The sequence below is a fragment of the Sparus aurata genome, chromosome 8 (genome assembly GCF_900880675.1).
Source record: "Sparus aurata chromosome 8, fSpaAur1.1, whole genome shotgun sequence".
Taxonomy (NCBI): Eukaryota; Metazoa; Chordata; class Actinopteri; order Spariformes; family Sparidae; genus Sparus; species Sparus aurata.
Genome location: NC_044194.1, coordinates 29,622,577 through 29,641,508, shown reverse-complemented (window position 1 = coordinate 29,641,508; position 18,932 = coordinate 29,622,577). Strand labels below are relative to the sequence as shown.

Sequence of the window (18,932 nt, the reverse complement as noted above, 5' to 3'; positions counted from 1 at the left end):
TTTTCCCAAGATAACGATATAATTAATTTGAGATCTCGAAATAATGACTGTGATATGAAAGGCCTGAGATTTCAATCACACACAAGTGGCATGGCATGCTGACCGATGGGTTTACAGATAATATAGGCATTAGTGTGCGTAATCTAAAAAGAAGGTTAGCAAGGCTTCAGCTATATTCAGCTTCAGCTTTCAGCGCTATCTAAACGAACCTGATGTCGTCGTTAACATAGCTGACCAGCTACGAGGTCCCGGTCATCCGGTAGGAGCTGGTCAGCTATGGAGTTCACAACGACATCAGGCTGACTTAAATTGCGCCGCCGATATAGCTGAAGCCTTGCTAACCGTCTTTTTATATTACGCACACTAATGTGTATATTATCTGTCAGTGCGTTTACATGACACTCAAGAAAACCGAATTACTGCGTTAGTCTGACTATGATCGGATCTTTAAGATGCATGTATACACCTTTGTCTGACTAAAATCGGACCGGATCGGGTTTCTCATAGTCGAATTACACCACGTAGATTATTCGATTGAAAGTCGCATTACTCCTGCATGTATACGTTTCCAGCGGATCGGATCGGATTTTGCGTTCTGCGCAGGCGCGAGATTTTTCCCCGGGGCCGTGAGCCGGAAGTAGACGGACGGCGGCGGCGGCGTCTTTCCTCCGAAATCACCGCAAGAAAGAGCGCCAGAGTGCCCCTAGTTTGTGTAATTATCATGTACACCATATACGAAGTGTACAAAGATGTAGCTTCGTCTCGCTCTTCATACGCCATCTTTCTTGAATGCCGAGGCAGCTGGTGACGTAAAGAGGTCAGCCGGAGGTGGCCCCGTTAACACTAGTTGAAATGGGTACAGCGCCACCTAGCGTACCGGGGTATGACATGCTTTCGGCCAGTAATTCGATTTTCTCACAGGCATGTATACTCGGATAATTGCAGTTGTCCGATTGAGTAGCATAGTCGAACTATGGCTGTAATCTGACTAAGCTGTACATGTAAACGCACTGTGTGATAGCAAGGCATAATGCTATTTCAGCCTGTGTCAGGCCTTGATTGAAAAGATATGTGACATGGTGATTGATATGATCCTGCTCCGCTACACTACACTATCGTTTTGTTTTCTCAAGATCTCGAATGAATTATATTGTTATCTTGGGAAAACAAAGTTTCGTTATCTCGAGATCTCGAGAAAAGTATCCCGTTATCTCGGGAAAACGGAGGAAATAAAATGTATGAATGCATGGCCCTTTAGTGCTTCTGTAGTTAAGAGCATTGGGAAAATGTTTCTGTTATGTTTTGTCGAGAGGAGTAAAATGTGCTTGCTAGCAAGATACTCATATCTTTATTTCTGTAAATCTTGATGCCTCTCTCTGTCTATTACTAATTATGTTGTGTGGCCTGCCCTCTTCCAGGTCAACATGGTGGACAGGAGGTCGTCTGGCTCGGGCTCCACTTGGTGATGCCTCGTCCTGCTCGGTCGTCTCCTGGTTCCACTAACATTGCATAACTTGTATCAGATCTTCTGTTGATGTAACTTGTAAACTGTGAATTGTTGCTCTTTTCTGTACACGCAACATCTATTGCATGTCTATCCGTCCTGGAAGAGGGATCCCTCCCCTGAGGTTTCTTCCATTGTTTTTTTTTTTACCCTTTTTTTACCCTGTTAAAAGGTTTTTTTTTCCATCAACATGTGAAACCATCAACAACTTGTAAACTGTGAATTGTTGCTCTTTTCTGTACACGCAACATCTATTGCATGTCTATCCGTCCTGGAAGAGGGATCCCTCCCCTGAGGTTTCTTCCATTGTTTTTTTTACCCTGTTAAAAGGTTTTTTTTTCCATCAACATGTGAAGTTTTTCCTCACTCGAATCGAGGGTCTAAGGACAGAGGATGTTGTTCACTGTACAGATTGTAAAGCCCACTGAGGCAATGTGATTGTGATTTTGGGCTATATAAATAAAACTGATTTGATTTGATTTGAAACTCCCGTAGCTGTGCTGCGCCGCGCTGCCGCCATTGTGTGTTGTTCACGTCTAACGTCTTAAGAATACTTTGAGCTTCAAAGTGAGATGTTTATTTCTGAAGAATACTGTTAATACTGTAATATTGTTATTCAGACAGAATGTACATTTATTATTTTGAACATGTTTACATTTTTGTATGTGTGCTTATGTACAAACATGGCTGTAAACTACAAGCAGATAAGACGCTTTATCACTGTTGTGATTATTTCTCCCGTTTCAGGGGTGTAACACCTGCTTTAGAGCTTTTGTAAACTGCACCAAAACACATGATCAGTTAAAGTTAAGTCAATTGAAAATGTCTACATTCTGGTAACTTTGCACTTGTTTGGTTCAAACCATCTCTGAATTTAGGGACTATAGAATCATAAGTGACTCAAAATGCTGATGAGAAGGAATATGGGGGAAGTAAATGTGTGTCTGGCACTCTGGTGTGATGGCATAAGTTATCTGGACTGTCGTTGCGGTTATAGCGCCGCCACGCGGTCAGCTGCCATACTGTGTGTTGCTGAGTCACGTAACTATGATGTAGAGTGAGACTGTTTGCTGTAAATCTAGTAGTGTAGACACGTATAAGCTACCAGAGCAGATGAAGAATGGCAGTAGGCTAATATTACTCGGAGAGATCGCAGAGGATTTCTACCACCTTCTGTTGTTGGACCCCAACAAATGCGTGTGCGCGGCGCGCGGAGGGCTTGGCTGTCACGTCACGTTAGCCCCACCCAATACAGGAAGAGCCGCTCGACTAGCGGCAGCCCATCAGAGGAGGGTTACGACGTTAATAAGCTCCAGTTTTCTGCGGTGAAACAGAGGCTTCCTCCTGTTGAAGACGGTATCCGGCAGCGGTGAAGTTGTGAATACATTTGTAACAGTGATACCGCCGCCATGGCCCAGGTTCTGAAGGAGTAGCTGGCTCCTTTGTTGTTGTTGACAGTCGTGTTCGCGCTGACTAAAGCTAACGTCAGATAAGTTGAGCTTCACGTCAGACCCGTTTCTGTCCTCCGTGCTGCCGACTAAAAGGTTAGTAACATCACCACAGGCTGGACTGTGAGGACAGACACGGTACAATGAGGCTTTGTTCTGTTTACATCCGTCGTTATCACCTCCTCGCCCCCCTCCCCCTCCCACCCAATGTCGGTGATGTCATCATCTGTAGACCACAACAAAAACACCTGCGTCTCTCCTTCTGCTTGCATTGAAACATGAAATCCCACATTACCAGCACAGATGTAGCAGTACTGCACGTATAGCTACACAAATCACTGCGCCTTTTACTGACTTTGAGCATTCGCAAGAAGTTCAGGTTGCAACTTCAAGCTTCCAACAGCATCTGTTATCTTGCAGACATCAGCATGCCAAAAGAGGCAGAGGGTGGAGGAGACAAGGAGTCGAAGGAGGAGAGGGCGCAGGATGCCCCAGAGCAGACGGTGAGGAAGAGGGTCCGGGCAAATACTCCGAGCCCGCACAGAGGGAACACTCTTCAAGGTGAGACACAGGGACAAAAAAAATAGGGACGATTCTGTATCTATTGACAGGAGGCAGCAACATTTCCTTAGGTATCATGTACAAAGGGGCAGGAATACTGTTTGATGAGTGCCACTGCTCAGTGTGATCCTGGTGCTTTTTCCCCCTTGCCAAGCTCTGTTTTCTGGGATGCATAAACCTCTAAGTGTTTGTGTGTCAGCAGTGAGAAAGGAAAAAGCCTGCTTCATGAATATCTGCTCATAGACATGTTGTCAAGGTGACCAGCATCCTGGCTAAACAGAAACTTAATCATTCCAAGCTAGTGGCCAAGCTCTTGTCTCCAGCTGGGATCTAATCTGCTCCCTCTCAAAGACTATAACCGCCAGCTTAATTCCTCAGTCTCTCCTCGGGAATTCTTTATTAGCACAAGCGTGGACTTGGATGTGAACACAAACAACACAGCTTTTGTTTGGAGGTGGAGAAGCATAAGGGGAAAATACCAGCCTCACAAGCTTGTTCCTTCGGGGGCTGGCAAGTAAACGCTTCCTGTCTGTAGTGCTCGCCTGTCTCAGTTCTTTAACTCAACAAAAGAGCTTCTTTAACATTTTTTTGTGGGGGATGCAATGGTCAAGCCAACATTCTGCCATGCTGAAAGGCTTAGGATTTTTTGAATTTATCATGAGTGTTTGTTTTTTTAATCTCGATCCGCATTTAAAACCTTATATTGTCCCTTCTCTAGTGCATGGTGTATAAGATGTTTAGCAGACAAAGCACATACAGTACTGTGGCACACCCTCTGGCTCCTTGAATACTAAATTAATATAAAAACAATCCTACAAAATGTTATGTATCTCAATAGTTTGAAATCTCCTAAAAAGCACATCATAAATGGCCGACAAAATCAAATGTCCCAATATTTTTCTTAACAAACACGTTGAGATCCATATTGAGACAATATTGGAGGGGTGACTGTTGGTACTTTCACAAAATATTAACACAAGGAGATGGTTTATAGATAATCATCAGTAATGTGGAACTTACTGAACAGTAACTGTAGTATAAGAACAAGTTGAACAATCGTGGAGGTTCAGAAAATCACATCACTTAACTGTCATGCAGCCTTTTAAACCAGGAAAGACAACATTTATGTCATTTCATGATGTAAGGATATATTAAAATCCAAGTCAATATAGTCACTTATGACACAATATTGAAATACTGTACAGCACTACCAGCAAGCCAGAAACCGGTTGAATAGATTCAGTTGGGAGCAGTGCCATACACAACTATGCCCAAATTTAGCATTGTCGGTTCTGATTTAGAAAAATGCTACACGATCTGATTGTTCTCAATGTCAGTTTAATCACGTCTTCCAAATATTGGAAGTGCACATCGCTGCAATTGACAGATGAAGACATGACACTTGTTCATGCTCATAGCTTTAAATTATTATTCTTCAGGGGCAACCCTTGGTGTGCCTGCTTTCTCTACAGTCACACTAAATCCATGGGCAAGTTGGTTCAAATGCAGTTTGTTGGCAGTGTTATAACTCATGTTTGTTTTTGGTTGGTTGCTGTTGGTGTAATATATGCTCCGATGTTTAATTTTGTGGGAGTGAATCATTTTTAATCTTGTATTTTCTTCCCTCACAGCCAGCCCTCCCAGGTTTGTCTCTGTGGAGGAGCTGATGGAGACAGCTAAAGGAGTCACCAACATGGCTTTGGCACATGAAATACTGGTGAACCATGCTTTTCAAGTCAAACCTGCAGAGCTTCCTGAGGGGAGGTAGGAGATTCATCAGATCATCGTCCTTTGAGTGAGTTTTTTCTCGTTGTAGAAGTAAAAGTTCCTTGTGTTCCCCTGTACAGTTTGGAGCGCAGAGTGAAGGAGATAATGCACAAAGCATTCTGGGATTGTTTGGAAGATCAGTTGAAGGAGGATCCGCCGACATACGGACATGCCATCAAACTGCTGGCTGAGATCAAAGAGGTGAGCAGAGTTTTTATTTTATTCAGGAAATAGACTGGACCAGATGACTCCATAGCTCTGCAAAATGGAGGTCTTTTTGTATTATTCAAAAGTCGTGGATGCTTTTTCATATATGGATTACAATATCTCTCTGTCGCAATCATTTTGTCTTACCTTTCTCGTCTGCCTTCAATCACCCTCTCCTTCGCTGTTCATACAGACACTGCTGTCCTTCTTGCTGCCTGGCCAAGGCCGTTTGCGCGCCCGTATTGACGAGGTTCTCGACCTGCCTCTCATCCAGCAGCAGGCTGAGAAGGGAACTCTTGACATTAGTGAACTGTCCCAGTTCATCGTCGGGATGATGGGCTCGCTGTGCGCCCCCTGCAGAGACAAGGACATCAATAAGCTAAAAGAGAACACCGATATTGTGCCTCTGCTCAAGTAAGCGAAGAGACCAGAGACAGACTATTATTAGTTCAGCATGTTCCAGGTCGTAGTTTATTTTTAGATTGTGTAATTTCATTACAGTGCATTATAGTGCACAAGTCAACTTGCTCTGGAGTGATGTTAACATGGAGGAAGTCATGAGATGAGTAGATCTCCAGTTTCAATAAAAGTGAATAAGAAGATATGGATTCCGAACCTCTACAATGTATTCTGTTTCGCTCTATCTTCTTGGGTCCTCCCTCCCTCTCAGGGCGATATTCTCTGTCTTGGACCTGATGAAGGTGGACATGGCTAACTTCGCCGTCAGCAGCATCAGGCCTCATCTCATGCAGCAATCGGTTGAGTATGAGAGAAGCAAGTTCCAGGAGTTCCTGGAGAAACAACCAAGTAGGCAAACACTCTATAACCATACCATAAATTATGAATTATTTATGCTAAAACAATACATATTGGACTGGCATGTGTAGCTGGATTGAAAACTACATGCCAAACAGTTTAGGGTGGAATGCATTGCAGACCACATGTCACATGCATGCTTCAATTGAGAAGTTTAGCTGCTTTGACTTGTTTTGGAGAATCATCTGAAAAAGTAGAACTGTGTCCCTTTTTTTCCTTACTTAACACAAAAATATCTTCTGATGACTGATGTAATACATAATTGATGGAATGTCCTACTTGAAGGTTTGTTTTGACACTGATTGAGGATCGGCTGTATCAAGGGAAAGCTGAAAAAAGCAATCGATCTGTTCTCCTTTAGATGCCTTAGACTACACTGAGAAGTGGCTTGAGGATGCAGTGAGATGCCTGAGAGAGGCTGGACCTGATGGTTCTAGTGCTGCCTCATCTGACCCTCCCTCACTCCTTCCCCTTAATGTCCATAATCATGCCTATCTACGCCTTTTGAGGTGGGACCACGCCTCAGACCCCTTCCCAGAGGTAAATGCTGTCGATCCTGTAGCCTCTCATTGTGTCTCTCTGCTAGTTAAATATCTTTCTTTATGCATTATGTCTCTCGTGGTTCTCTTGTGTCGGTTTCTACCATCATTAACTCTACTCCTTTTTATTCTCCTCTCCATAGACAGTGTTGATGGACCAGGTTCGGTTCCAGGAGATGCAGCAGGAGACCGAGCGGTTAGTTCTGCTCTCCTCTGTGCTTCTCGTCGTCTACACTACCACAGGAGAGGCTATCTCAGGCCTGCCAGGGCTGATGGAAACTCTTAAAAACACTGTCAGTGTCATGCTTGCAGACATGCACACACCGTGAGTACCAGTACTTCGATCATCACGCATACATGAAATTACAGTGGATAGCATTGCTAGTTAATGAGGGGTACCTTTCAATCCATTATGTTTCAGACCACGCTCACTGACTGGCAGGAATGAGTGATTGAAGACAAGTTATTTTGCTTTACTTAAATGCATCCTTCTTTGTCTCTTCAAAGGTCTTTTAGTGCACAGGAGGCCTTAGCGACCATAGGGGAGAAACTGTGTGTTGAGCTGAGTCAGTGTCTAGGCCAACACGGCTACTCTCCATTTTCAGCCGACAGAAAGAGCACTCTGATGGGACAAATCTCAGCTACCATCCAGCCAGACAACACAGTCCGCAAGCTGATGGGTAAGAACAGCGAAACACATGGTGACTTACAGCACAGCCAACAGTGTGTGGTTTACTGTATGTTTTATGTACAGATTTATTTCGCGGTAACAAATCTCCTCTCCGCTCCTCTCCGCTCAGACTCTCGGGTTCAGAGCTACTTCCTGGCTTCCCTGGAGTCCAGTCAACATAAGACCCCCCCTGCTCTCCCAGGGGGTCTGGCTCCAGTCGGCAAGGAGCTGAAGGAGCTCGCTGTTCGCTTCAGTCGTCTCGTTAACTTCAACAAGCTTGTCTTCTCCCCGTTCTACCAAAAGATTCTCAATAAAATACTGGCAGGAGGGGAGAGCCCGTAAACACTGAAATGTGGAGTTAGGGTGGTGTGGAGAGAGTGGTCCGTAGTTTAACCATTTCCCCCCACTAGTAACGGTCAAGATTTAGAGAAAGGAGTTAAGGAGGCTGATCTGTATTCAGCAGATAGAGCCAGCTAGAGTATGCACCTTATGCAGGCATAATCACAAAACACTGGCTAACATCCCAGCTGTATTAACTCACAGTGTTGCTTATTTGAGAAAACCTCAGGCCTCCTAAGTGTGACCTCACTGTAGCCATCTCACATTAAGTTGTGCTCATTCGATATGTTTCAAACCCCATAGTAAACTATATTTAGACCTCAGTCTTACCAAATTAGGTATTGGGGCAGAAACACCAATCTGTCCGTTCATTTTGAGCATGGGTAGTGCATTAAGGCTGACACCAATAGTGTCATTTAGACAGGAGGTTGAAGAATATGTTAGTCTATATTTTTTAAAAATGTTTCCTCCAATGTTTCCGCCAAATTGCTCCTGTTTTCTGTTTTGTTCATTGGTGCCCCAGACAACGCAGGGCTACAAGGAGACTGCACCATCGGGTGAGGAGAATACTCTCCACTTGTTGCTGATGGAGTAAGACTCGCTGGAAGATATGTTACTCCCCAGCTGGGAGCCAGATACCGGGCACAATCCAGGCAGAGTTCATTGACCAAACAATTATACTCTACCACAATGCCACACAACCCTGCACTCATCGCAGTGCCTGATTTGGTCTGGATGAGGCCTTATTGTTATGGTTATCATCCTTTGCAAGATATAAACATTTCTTTTTACAAAAAACTTATGGCATCATACAGTATAGCTTAACAGATAGAAATGTGTCTCAGTAGGTAATCAGTCTTTAAATGGCCAAAAGTTCTCAGATTGGCTCATATTTGGTCCTGTGTTTAGGCCTAGAAGTATTGTATGATGATCTTAACCTAATAAATGTCTCTCATCTCTGCCATATGTACGAGAGCTCCAGAGATGTCTCAAGTTGCCAGGAGATGGTGCTCAGACAGAGACATGCAGGCACATTCAATGAAAGGAGAAATGTCTTGGGAACGCGTGATGGCAACTAGCTGAATCAGTAATGCATCATTTGATTTTGATCAGCAGCACCTCTGATACAGTAATACACAGACATATTAATTCCCCCTCCACGCAGCTTGATGTAATGGCAAAACAAGCTGCAATAATGCAAATTACTGGTTTTATTTATTTATTTATTTATTTATTTATACCTATTAATATGGTAATCACATTATATTTGTGAAACATGCATCTCCCAAGCAAATAGTGAAATGTTCACCCTTTGTGTTTACAAAAGAGTTGATTGAAAGGGCAGTAGCTTATAACCTTGGTAACTCTGTGACCAGGTTGTCAACTATTCCCTAAACCAATCTCCTCAACAGAACGTGTGTGTCTCTGCCTTGCTAACATTTCCTGTCAACTCATGAGTAAAACACCCATGGAGCTCTTTTACATACTAACAGAGATGGAAATCATTTATCAAATTCTGAATGTTAATAAAGTGCTTCAGCTCTGGAGAATATGGGACCAGATATGCAACACTCTAAAGAGTTTTTGACTCGGACTGATTCCCCAAACTCAGACATTTGTGATGAACTTACAATACTTCAATACTATAAAGTATTGAGTAACGACTTTCAGGACTTGTGTTCAAACTCAGTTCTACTGACTCTGACTGAATCAATTAACTAAAGCGATTAAGTAATTCTATAGCTTGACAACACAACAGATGATTGCATGCTGACTTTAAACTGCAACTACTAGGAATTACAGTGGATACAAAGAATCTTCACCATTACACAGTTACAGCTTGTGAAATTTCCTCTTCCTTGGACTTGATATCAAATGATTCTTATTCAGGCTTGTCAGATATACTTAACGTTAAAATATTTGGGTACGCCTTCCCTGCAACGTGCTGAAGATGAAAAAAATTCCTTGTATTTGGATCAAACGTGGATCATCTTTGGCATCACTAGAGTCTCTAGCAGGCTTAACTAAAATAAGAAGAGAACCCATTTGAATGTGCATTTTTGTTAAGAGTGGACCTGGCTAGTTGTTTCCATCTGCTTCCAGTCTTTGTGCTAAGCTAAGCTAATAGACACATGGATGCAGCTTTATATTTAGCATTTAGGTACTAAAGCGGTGTAAATCTTTTCATCTAGATCTCAGCAAGAAAGGGAAATAAGTGTATGAACCATTGCTTTTACAAACCATATCGTGAAATGGTCTGGTGACTGAAGTCTGAAGAGAATCTGAATCTGGTACTGGTTCATAGGGAACTCAGAGATCTGAAATGTAGACTTTTTGTATCCACTGTATGTACACATAGGACGATTCTTATAAGATATTTAACAGGATATGAAATCAAAGGAAAATGACCAGAATAAATCGATGTGCACTGAAGGGAAGCCAGAATGGTGTTATGGACCAACTTTAACTGTTGTTCTTTAAATTGTTACTTGTTATTTGAAATGATGTTCACTTATTTATAACATTTCTGATAGAAAGATGTTTAGAATATTTACTTTGCTCTGCATCCATATTTTACCACTTTCCACAGAATACTGACAGTGGTTGTGACATGGCAGAATGACTTTACCTGTCCCTAAATGAATAACGCCTGTTAACCAACTGATCGCTTCAGTTACACTGATATTTGTCCTTAAATGTTCATTCAACATGCAAATAAAGCATTGTTCGTCCCACACAGCAGAGTCATTAGTCATCTCTCTACACCATGTTGGTTTATCTTTTTGTTGGTTAGTGGCATTAGATCTAAGAGAGGGATCTGATGGGAGTTTTTGGGCCTGAGAGACATTAGAGAGCAGGGTGAAACTGGATAATGCAGTTCTTGTTTTTTAAATAAAAGACCAGATCACTTTATGTTAATGACAAAATGTGACAGCCAGTTAATTCCCAGCCATTTAATGGTGACTAACCACCAGTCTGACATTGTACTCTAGCTTCACTGCTGGTTCTCAGTCCAAAGAACACTCTAAAACTCAAAAACAACTGTGATGACGCATCATAATTATCTTCAGCAAATGATCTGCCTGTATATAGTTTAAGTATGAGACACTAGGTGGAGCCAGAACTCCAATATATAATATTAAAACAGAGTTTTATCATTATTATAATAATGGTATAATTTACCAGCCAGTTGATAAATCACTAAGTTTTTTGGCTGACATCACTGGCTGGCTGGAGTTATTTGTGTGCCCTGATTGCATAGCAGCCCTTAGTCTGACCAAAATGTTGAAATTACTGAGTTTTATTGGAGGAAGTAGCATTGCATAGATGATGGTTTGACTGTTAAATGTCTGATGTGTTTGAGCATGTCTGTTACAAGAACCATTTTACAATTAGAGCATTAAGAAACAATGCGATGAGACAGGATGAGGAAAACAGCATATGCAATGAGAATGAGGAACAGTCTCACATTACAATATGGTCTGTTGTTCTACTGACATGTTTGCTTGAGTCTGAGGATCTGTGGCAACTGTGTCCTCTTAGACACTTGCTTGAAATCATGCACAACCAGCCCAGTTCAACTGTGCAGTCTTTGGTGATGTGTGTTCTTCCCTTAACAAGGCTGACATTTGGCCCCATTTGTCAAATTCTGTTTAGTGGCGGGGCCCCCAGCTTCACCGGCATTTGATGACATAATAGGATTTAATAATGGACAGCAGTATTCTAGGAAGCTTTAATTTAGTGGTTATTGGCGTGAGCTGCAGCTGTGAGGTCTGGGGACAGCGCATGGTTCCAGGGCGCATGTATGGCTATAAATTTGTGTATTTGTTAATGGAATAGCCACTTTTCACAAGTTATATTTCACCTTAGGAAAAACCAGGTAATCATGGCAGACTTCTAAGAGTATTAATAATACCTGGGAGCCGTAAATATCAGTCAATATCTGTGAAATGAGCCCAAAGTCAAGTGTTTATTGTTGAAATGCATAGTTAACAAACAGATTCCCTGCACAAGGGTATCTCCCTTTGTCTCCTTTGTCTTCCTCTCTGTTACACCAAAAACAGGCCCAAGTTAAAATATTTAAAAAATGCAAGAATATGAAGGACAATTTAAAGATAAAAAAGTAAAAAGCTATACAGGAGAAGACATACAATTTACTATAAACACATAGATAGATAGACCATTAAAATTTATAGGTCTGATTAAAAAGTGTAAATGGGCCTTTATTGACCTTCCAGCTGACATGCTATGCACAATGTATGAACCCTGTTGCCTCCTGAGCTTCCATTAGGCACAGTCAACAAAACAAGCAACACATGACAGCTTTGTATATGACCAGAGACAGAGAAATAAACAGTTCACAGGTGCTGGAGTTATACTGCCTGGTATCAGGTTCACGCAGCTTTGTTGAGATGCACCATGCCATCACAAAATTAGGAAAAATAAAGGTCTTAGAACTAGCCCCTCTGAAAGACAGCCACATTAGGTAATATTGCAGGACCCTCTCCTGTTGATATTGTGTTTCATGCAGACTCCCTTACCCCGTGCGTTTGCAATGATCAGATTACCAAAGCCAGCTGACAGGGAGTGAACATGGGGCACATGGCAGGTGCCCACTTTGCGTGGTTGATTCTCCAGCCATGTGCTTATAAGATGATTCACGATTTTACAATAGGGGATATGTAGGCAGGTTTGGAAGGAGCTCTGTAAATAGATATGAGATATTATTTTTAAAAAGAAGTTTAACAGGTTATTCAATATACACACCATAAGTCACATTCATAACATCTAAATGTATGTAATGGAGTAAAAATATCACGGAAGTCAAATGTTTTAACTCAGCTGTCAGTGTGACATTTATAGACAGTGTACAGGCTCGCTCTCTCTCTCTCTCTCTCTCTCCGTGTGTGTGTGTGTGCGTGTGTCTCTCTCTCTTTCTCTCTCTCTTTCTCTTTCTTTCTCTCTCTCTCTCTCTGTCTCTCTCTCTCTCTCCTCCCCTCCCCAACATTCCACACATGCGGAGAAGCAACAAGCTACCGAACAGCAGCAACAGCTAGCAGCCTGCAGCTAGCTCTGTCGGGGACGCGGCGTATTAACATGCAAAAGTTTAGAAACAGAAATCCTCGTCCCGAGTAGAGACAAGAGCAACGCTTAGTGAAACCTCAGACGGCCGTAGAGATCATGGGCAATAGTTGGCGTTCGTTATAGCTAGTTATTTTGGTTATTTCAAAGCTTCAAATGTGTGAAAAGTCGCTCGGTCCTCGTCGTTGAACAAGATGGCAGCAGCAGCAGCTACATCGTTGCAGGATTTGACTGTGGTGCGGGTCCTCGTTGCTAGCCTGTTCCTTGACGCTCTGGGTGATATGATTTACAGGTCTTACTGAAGGTACGTCACCCTATTCTTCTGAAGTGGCTGTCAGTGATGTTTGTGACGGTTGGGTTTGTCTGTCTTATCATATTGACGTTGGGAGGACTCAGTCACAGCTAGCTTGTTTGCTAACTGTAAAGCTAGCCAACTCGAGTTTGCTTCCTTTGGCAGATACATGTTAACGCTAGCAGCGAAAGCTAATTAGTTGGAGCTAACGACGAATGGTACTTATTCGAGAACACTCACTTGTTTGTTTTTTGATTTTGTGTGTAAGACGTTGAGGCAACCTTTAAACGTGTAAAAACTATTGGAGTTGAGTTTTTTTTTTGTTAAAACGTAATGAAACGCGAAATATTTGGCTTACAGTACGTATAAATTGGCCAGTTTGGTAAGTAAAACGAAGTTCTCACCACTTTACATAGCAAAGTGTAACGCAGCCGTATTTCGCTGCCTGTCACTTGCAGCATAAGTTTCAACAGGTGTTTAGGTTGGTGTTGCCCTTCCCCCACGCGCGCACGCACGCACACACACACACCCCTCCCATATGTTAGCTGTCTCCTAGATTGATCAGTAACAAATTGCGTGTGCAGCTGGCATTCTTAACAACAGTAAAATACACACACACACACACACACACACACACACACACTCTCACTCACTCACACACACACACTCTGTCTCACACATACATACACACACACACACACACACACACACACCGCTGTTTCATGGCTCTCCATTTCAGGCTTGGATCGTGTCGCCCTGCGGGATATCAGGCTACCTAGTTTGGCAGTGAGAGGACAGAGCAGCCAGTATCACAGCTGTGTCTGTGCCAGAGTCCCTCAAAAACTGATGAGTATGGCACCTTGGCAAGCCTACTCAGCGTGAAATATTTGCACAACACCAGCCATATAGCGGTGGTTCATTTGCTAACTTTTGTCAGTTGCACCATCAAGTTATTATCAGTCTTACCAGACTTGCAGCTGTGTGTGGTGAATGGGAAAGTGGTTTTGATTACAACCTATAATTTTCTGTCAGTAAGTTATGACAAAAAGGACTAACTTATTCACCTGTGAATACAATAGTCGTTAGCTCAGTTTTGCACTTTGACTAATATAATTCTGACTAAGTGTAAATGTTTTTTTTTTTTCACCTGGGTTGTTCTTTGGGTGAAAGAAAAGTTTGGTCATAATAACAGTGGGTGTTGGTGTTTGTCAGCAGTGTATGTGGTAAAACTGACAAGCAATACGAGTCATAAGAAGTGAAGTGTGTTAAACTGTATTGTCATGTTGAGTTAAAGGCACACCTCTCTGCTTGTCTGAGCCTGTGTGTGACAGCGTCAGTAGTTGGGAAGGCAACTGGCACTCAGCCTGCCTTTCTTGTCGAACAAAACTTAATACAACCAGCTTCAAGAGTGTGTTTGTATAACGTGTGATGTGTCCTCAAAACTGGAATCACCAGAGTCTGAGTGTAAACCCAGTCAGGCACAATTCTATGTCTCGGTTTGGAAATATTCAGGAAGTATTGCTGACAGGCTTGGCCGCCGCCTGTTGTCTGCCTGTTATCATGTTGTCATCATGACCTGTTGCAAGGAGAGGAATGTTGGTTTAAAAAAAATAAAAAGGTTAAAATAGCCTAAACTTTAAAGTAATGTTTCAAATAGCAAAATTGATTTGAAAATTGTTCAATACTATGGACATAGAGATACTTCATTTAGTGTCAGTAGTAAAGCAGAGGGTATTTGCTTCACAAACAGACATGTCTGCTGTGTGTGACTCTGATCAGGTTGTATTGAATGTGTTAGTTCAAAAAATGCATGGGGTTGATTTTGATTTTTAAGCTCTGGTTTGGGCAGCTCTTCGCATGTGGTATAAATGAATCACAAAGAGGATATTTATGAAAGCAACTTTAATATAAATGTAAAGATCTGGGTTTTCTTGTGAATAAAGACAGGGCTAAATTTACCCTTCATTTCTTCAAGGCATAGAAGTCAAATGTGCATGTAAAAATTCTAATAATTTACTTTTCTCATTTGTTTGTAAAATCCAAACTTAAAGGGAAGTTTCAATATGCAAACTGATGTTTAAAGTGTTTCCTCTTCCATTTATGGATAATTACCTGAGTGGAGTTTAAAGCTTGTGCATGTGCACCATGTTCCATAATGTTCAAGATTTATAAAACAGAACCAGGCGGATTGGTGGATTTTTAAATCTAATGAAAATGCAGCGGATTTCTGTATTTGTGTGTACAAATGTTTCAGTCAGGCAAATAGTGTGAGAATCAATGGTCTACTCTGCTACGATTATTTTAAGACTTTTTAACATCAACAACAGATGTATCAGATTGTGTCTAATATGGCTAGCGAGCTAGCTATCCTGCTCTCCAGCAAGTTATGTTTGTAGCTTAGCGGATATTGAAATTTATTTGTGGGTCATTGTGACTGAGTCTTTGAGAACAGGTCACAGTTATGAGGTTGATGCTTATTATCTAGTGAATTAAACAGCAACTAACACTAGTTAGCTAACTACTTACTTGTCAGACAAGTTGGGTTGCCCTGGCAGGCGCTGCAGAACATTACCCCTTCCTGTTTGTTTCAAATTGATATTTTTAATATTGATTTGTCAATGAAGACACAGGTTTCTTTTTTTGCCCTCGTTCTGAGCAAGCAGACAAGCATTAATATTGATCCGTGCTGCAATTTGGATGCATTGCTCGTGCTTTTTCCTTCTAGTCGATCGCTCAAGGACTAGAGAGGGTAGTTCATTACCGAGAAACAAGGAATGGATAATGCTGTCTAATTTGACCATGCAGTGTTTTTCAGTGTTAACTCAGATGTGAGTCACTTAAAGGTAGATGTAAAGATATGGTCTAATATTTTGAATATAGGCAGAAAATCATCTAGAAAGATCTAACAAAACGTAGACATAGAGTGGGACCTGCCTGATTGTGTCTGTATGAACTGTTACTGAGTTTATGCGGATGAAGTGTAGCATTGAACAGGCCATGAGCAGCGTTAGGTCTTGAAGCAGATCGTATAAAGGATCACATAAGACAATATTTCAGTAACATCCCAGACAGAAAGGTTTATTAATTGGTTGCATCAGGTGTATGTCAGTGATTTACAGAATGCTCATCATGTCTTATCATATATCATTTCCTTTGGGGTATTGCTTGCTCTGTGGTTCTACTTTCTGTGAAACTGACCCTCCAGTGTAACGTGCAGGGACAGGCCAGAGATGCAACGGGCTTCCCCCATCTCCCATTACAGCAGGCCATTTCCCCTTTCTACTAAGGGTGACATGGAGGCTTAGCTGTTTATTCACTTTAGCAGCTTTTATGACGGCTTTTTTTAGAGTGCCATCTTTTGTGGTAGGTGGTGGGAAGTTTACGATTAACAAATTCACCTCTCTGTGGCCAAAATATAATCAATAGTTTTTCTAAAGTGACTTGAACAGTGTCTAGCTTCAGTATTCACAAATTGTAGGCTATCTAAATTCAAGTCTTTAATGTTAAACACTTAATTGGGTTAATTTAACTATGTCTGCAACTAAATCTCCTTTTGTTTTATTTATCTCTATTCTCTAGGTATGGCCTCACAAGTCTTGATCTACCCATCACACCTGCACTCAGCTCAGACAAGTGCCTTAGGAAGCAGCAGCAGTGGTACCAGCAGACACAAAGACGAAGCTCACCGCAGTAATAACACCAGCAGAGCCTTCCAGCACCGCCCCCCTCCCAAGACCTATGTGATCGGAGTCAACTACGGTATTGCCTATCCCAACAACGTCATCCCATCCTCAACAGGTGCTGAATCGGTGAGACTGCACAGGGGACTGCAGCTTGGAGAGAGGGAGGAGTGGGCTCTGCCAACTGCACAATTACAGAGAGAGGAGAGCTGGGAGAGACAAGCAAAAGCTCCTTCTGGGATCGAAGAGTCCCTTAGTCCGAGTAGAAACAGTGTTGGTAGCCCACCAGGAGGAGGCTTAGACTGCGGCCTACTGAGGAGAGCCTGTATCCGAACAGAGGCGGAAGCATTTAGAAGCAGAACAATACAGGCTAGAGGAGGATACGTCAACCTTGCAGACACAGCTGCCACCCAGAGATGTGAACAGAAAGCAGGTGAAGGTGGAGAGCATCCGCGGGACAACAACTGTGTCGGAACCATGCAGATAGTGGAGGAGGTATCTGCCCTACCTTCACTTCCTCCCCCTGTGGCCATGTTGCAAACCAGCAAAGGGAACAATGCAGACACACTCAGAGTAGGGGATGGTGGGACACTGCCAACTCAACACAACAGGGTTGAGGCGGTGACAGGCATGAGGGTCAGGGTTGATGGGACTGAAACCGGCCATAATGGCAGTACTGAGACAGCAGCAGGAGCTACAGTGAGCAGAAGTGGATCAGGAGACGGTGACTATCAGTTAGTTCAACATGAGGTTTTGTGCTCTCTAAAGAACAGTTATGAGGTATTGGAGTTTCTGGGCCGTGGCACGTTTGGACAAGTGGTGAAATGTTGGAAGAGGGGAACAAATGAAGTGGTGGCCGTCAAAATACTGAAGAACCACCCATCCTATGCACGCCAGGGACAGATTGAGGTGAGGATTTGTGTGTTTTGTTGTCTTGTTTTTTCTTTCAAGATGCTAAAAAAGACTATTTGCTACAGTTTCATTTCTTAACTGCACCTATCTTATCTTTCCCATTCTTGAACTCCCAGGTGGAGATCCTGGCACGGCTGAGTAGCGAGAATGCAGATGAGCACAATGTGGTGCGTGCTCTGGAGTGCTTTCAGCACCGCAGCCACACCTGCCTTGTGTTTGAGATGTTGGAGCAAAACCTCTACGACTTCCTCAAACAGAATAAATTCAGTCCACTGCCACTCAAAATCATCAGGCCTATTCTGCAGCAGGTAAATTAATGTCTGATGTTTGAGGCTGGACAATGGCCACTTCCAATTTTGGGCCCAGAATATCAATATTTTTTTTATTTCTGTAATTCTTTGCAGGTTGCAACAGCCTTAAAGAAGCTGAAGTCTCTGGGTTTGATCCATGCTGACTTGAAGCCAGAGAACATCATGCTGGTGGATCCCACCAGACAGCCCTACAGAGTCAAAGTCATTGACTTTGGTTCAGCCAGCCATGTCTCCAAGGCTGTTTGCTCCACTTACCTGCAGTCCAGATACTACAGGTGAATTAAAAAAACTTATAGAAATGTCTTAACCTTAGGGTGAATTCTGCTTGCATACACATTGAAAGTACTGCAAGGGAGTTACCTTGCAGTGGGTGAAGTTTAACTTCACTGTCCTATTCTCACTTTTAAACACTTGTTTTGTTAGTGTTATGCTCTGCGTCTTCTCAAAGCTGTTTGTAAACACCCCCCCCCACCCCCCCCACCCCCCCACCCCCCCCAAAAAAAAAAAAAAAAGAATTTGTTGTGATCAGGAAATTTAATGTTAATTGATCCGGGGTTAAGTAAAGTGTTTTGGGCCAAATGTTGTTCTGAAACTCTTGGACTGAAGCCATTTGTCACATTACACTATTGAAACAGGAAATTCCCTGTAGGTGAAAGTGAAATGTATTTCGTTTATACTCCTAGTCTGGTTAGTAATGAGAGAAACCAAAAAAGTCAAAAGACGAAAGTTTCACACCTCAGAAGAAACTCTGTCCCTTCGAAATAGTACAAAATGTTCAGAAAAGATGTCCGCAGGGTATTTTTT

General features: G+C 42.4%; 2 protein-coding genes across 3 annotated transcripts in view; both read left to right on the top strand.

The window, feature by feature from the left end:
• Positions 1-2,555: 2,555 nt before the first annotated feature.
• Positions 2,556-10,588, top strand: tcp11l1 (t-complex 11, testis-specific-like 1). The gene is made up of 10 exons (XM_030426647.1): positions 2,556-3,048; positions 3,373-3,513; positions 5,145-5,277; positions 5,361-5,481; positions 5,681-5,901; positions 6,158-6,294; positions 6,665-6,843; positions 6,986-7,167; positions 7,350-7,522; positions 7,643-10,588. The coding sequence occupies exons 2-10, from the start codon at positions 3,381-3,383 to the stop codon at positions 7,852-7,854; spliced, it is 1,491 nt and encodes a 496-aa protein (XP_030282507.1). The 5' UTR covers positions 2,556-3,048; positions 3,373-3,380; the 3' UTR covers positions 7,855-10,588.
• Positions 10,589-12,864: 2,276 nt separating this feature from the next.
• Positions 12,865-18,932, top strand: part of hipk3a (homeodomain interacting protein kinase 3a) — a 29,481-nt gene continuing 23,413 nt past the window's right edge. For both annotated transcript variants that reach the window (XM_030425234.1, XM_030425233.1), the window contains exons 1-4: positions 12,865-13,237; positions 16,805-17,814; positions 17,934-18,125; positions 18,222-18,403. In XM_030425234.1, coding sequence (XP_030281094.1) covers positions 16,807-17,814; positions 17,934-18,125; positions 18,222-18,403 — 1,382 coding nt within the window. In that variant the 5' untranslated portion in view covers positions 12,865-13,237; positions 16,805-16,806. The remainder of the gene's footprint in view (positions 13,238-16,804; positions 17,815-17,933; positions 18,126-18,221; positions 18,404-18,932) is intronic.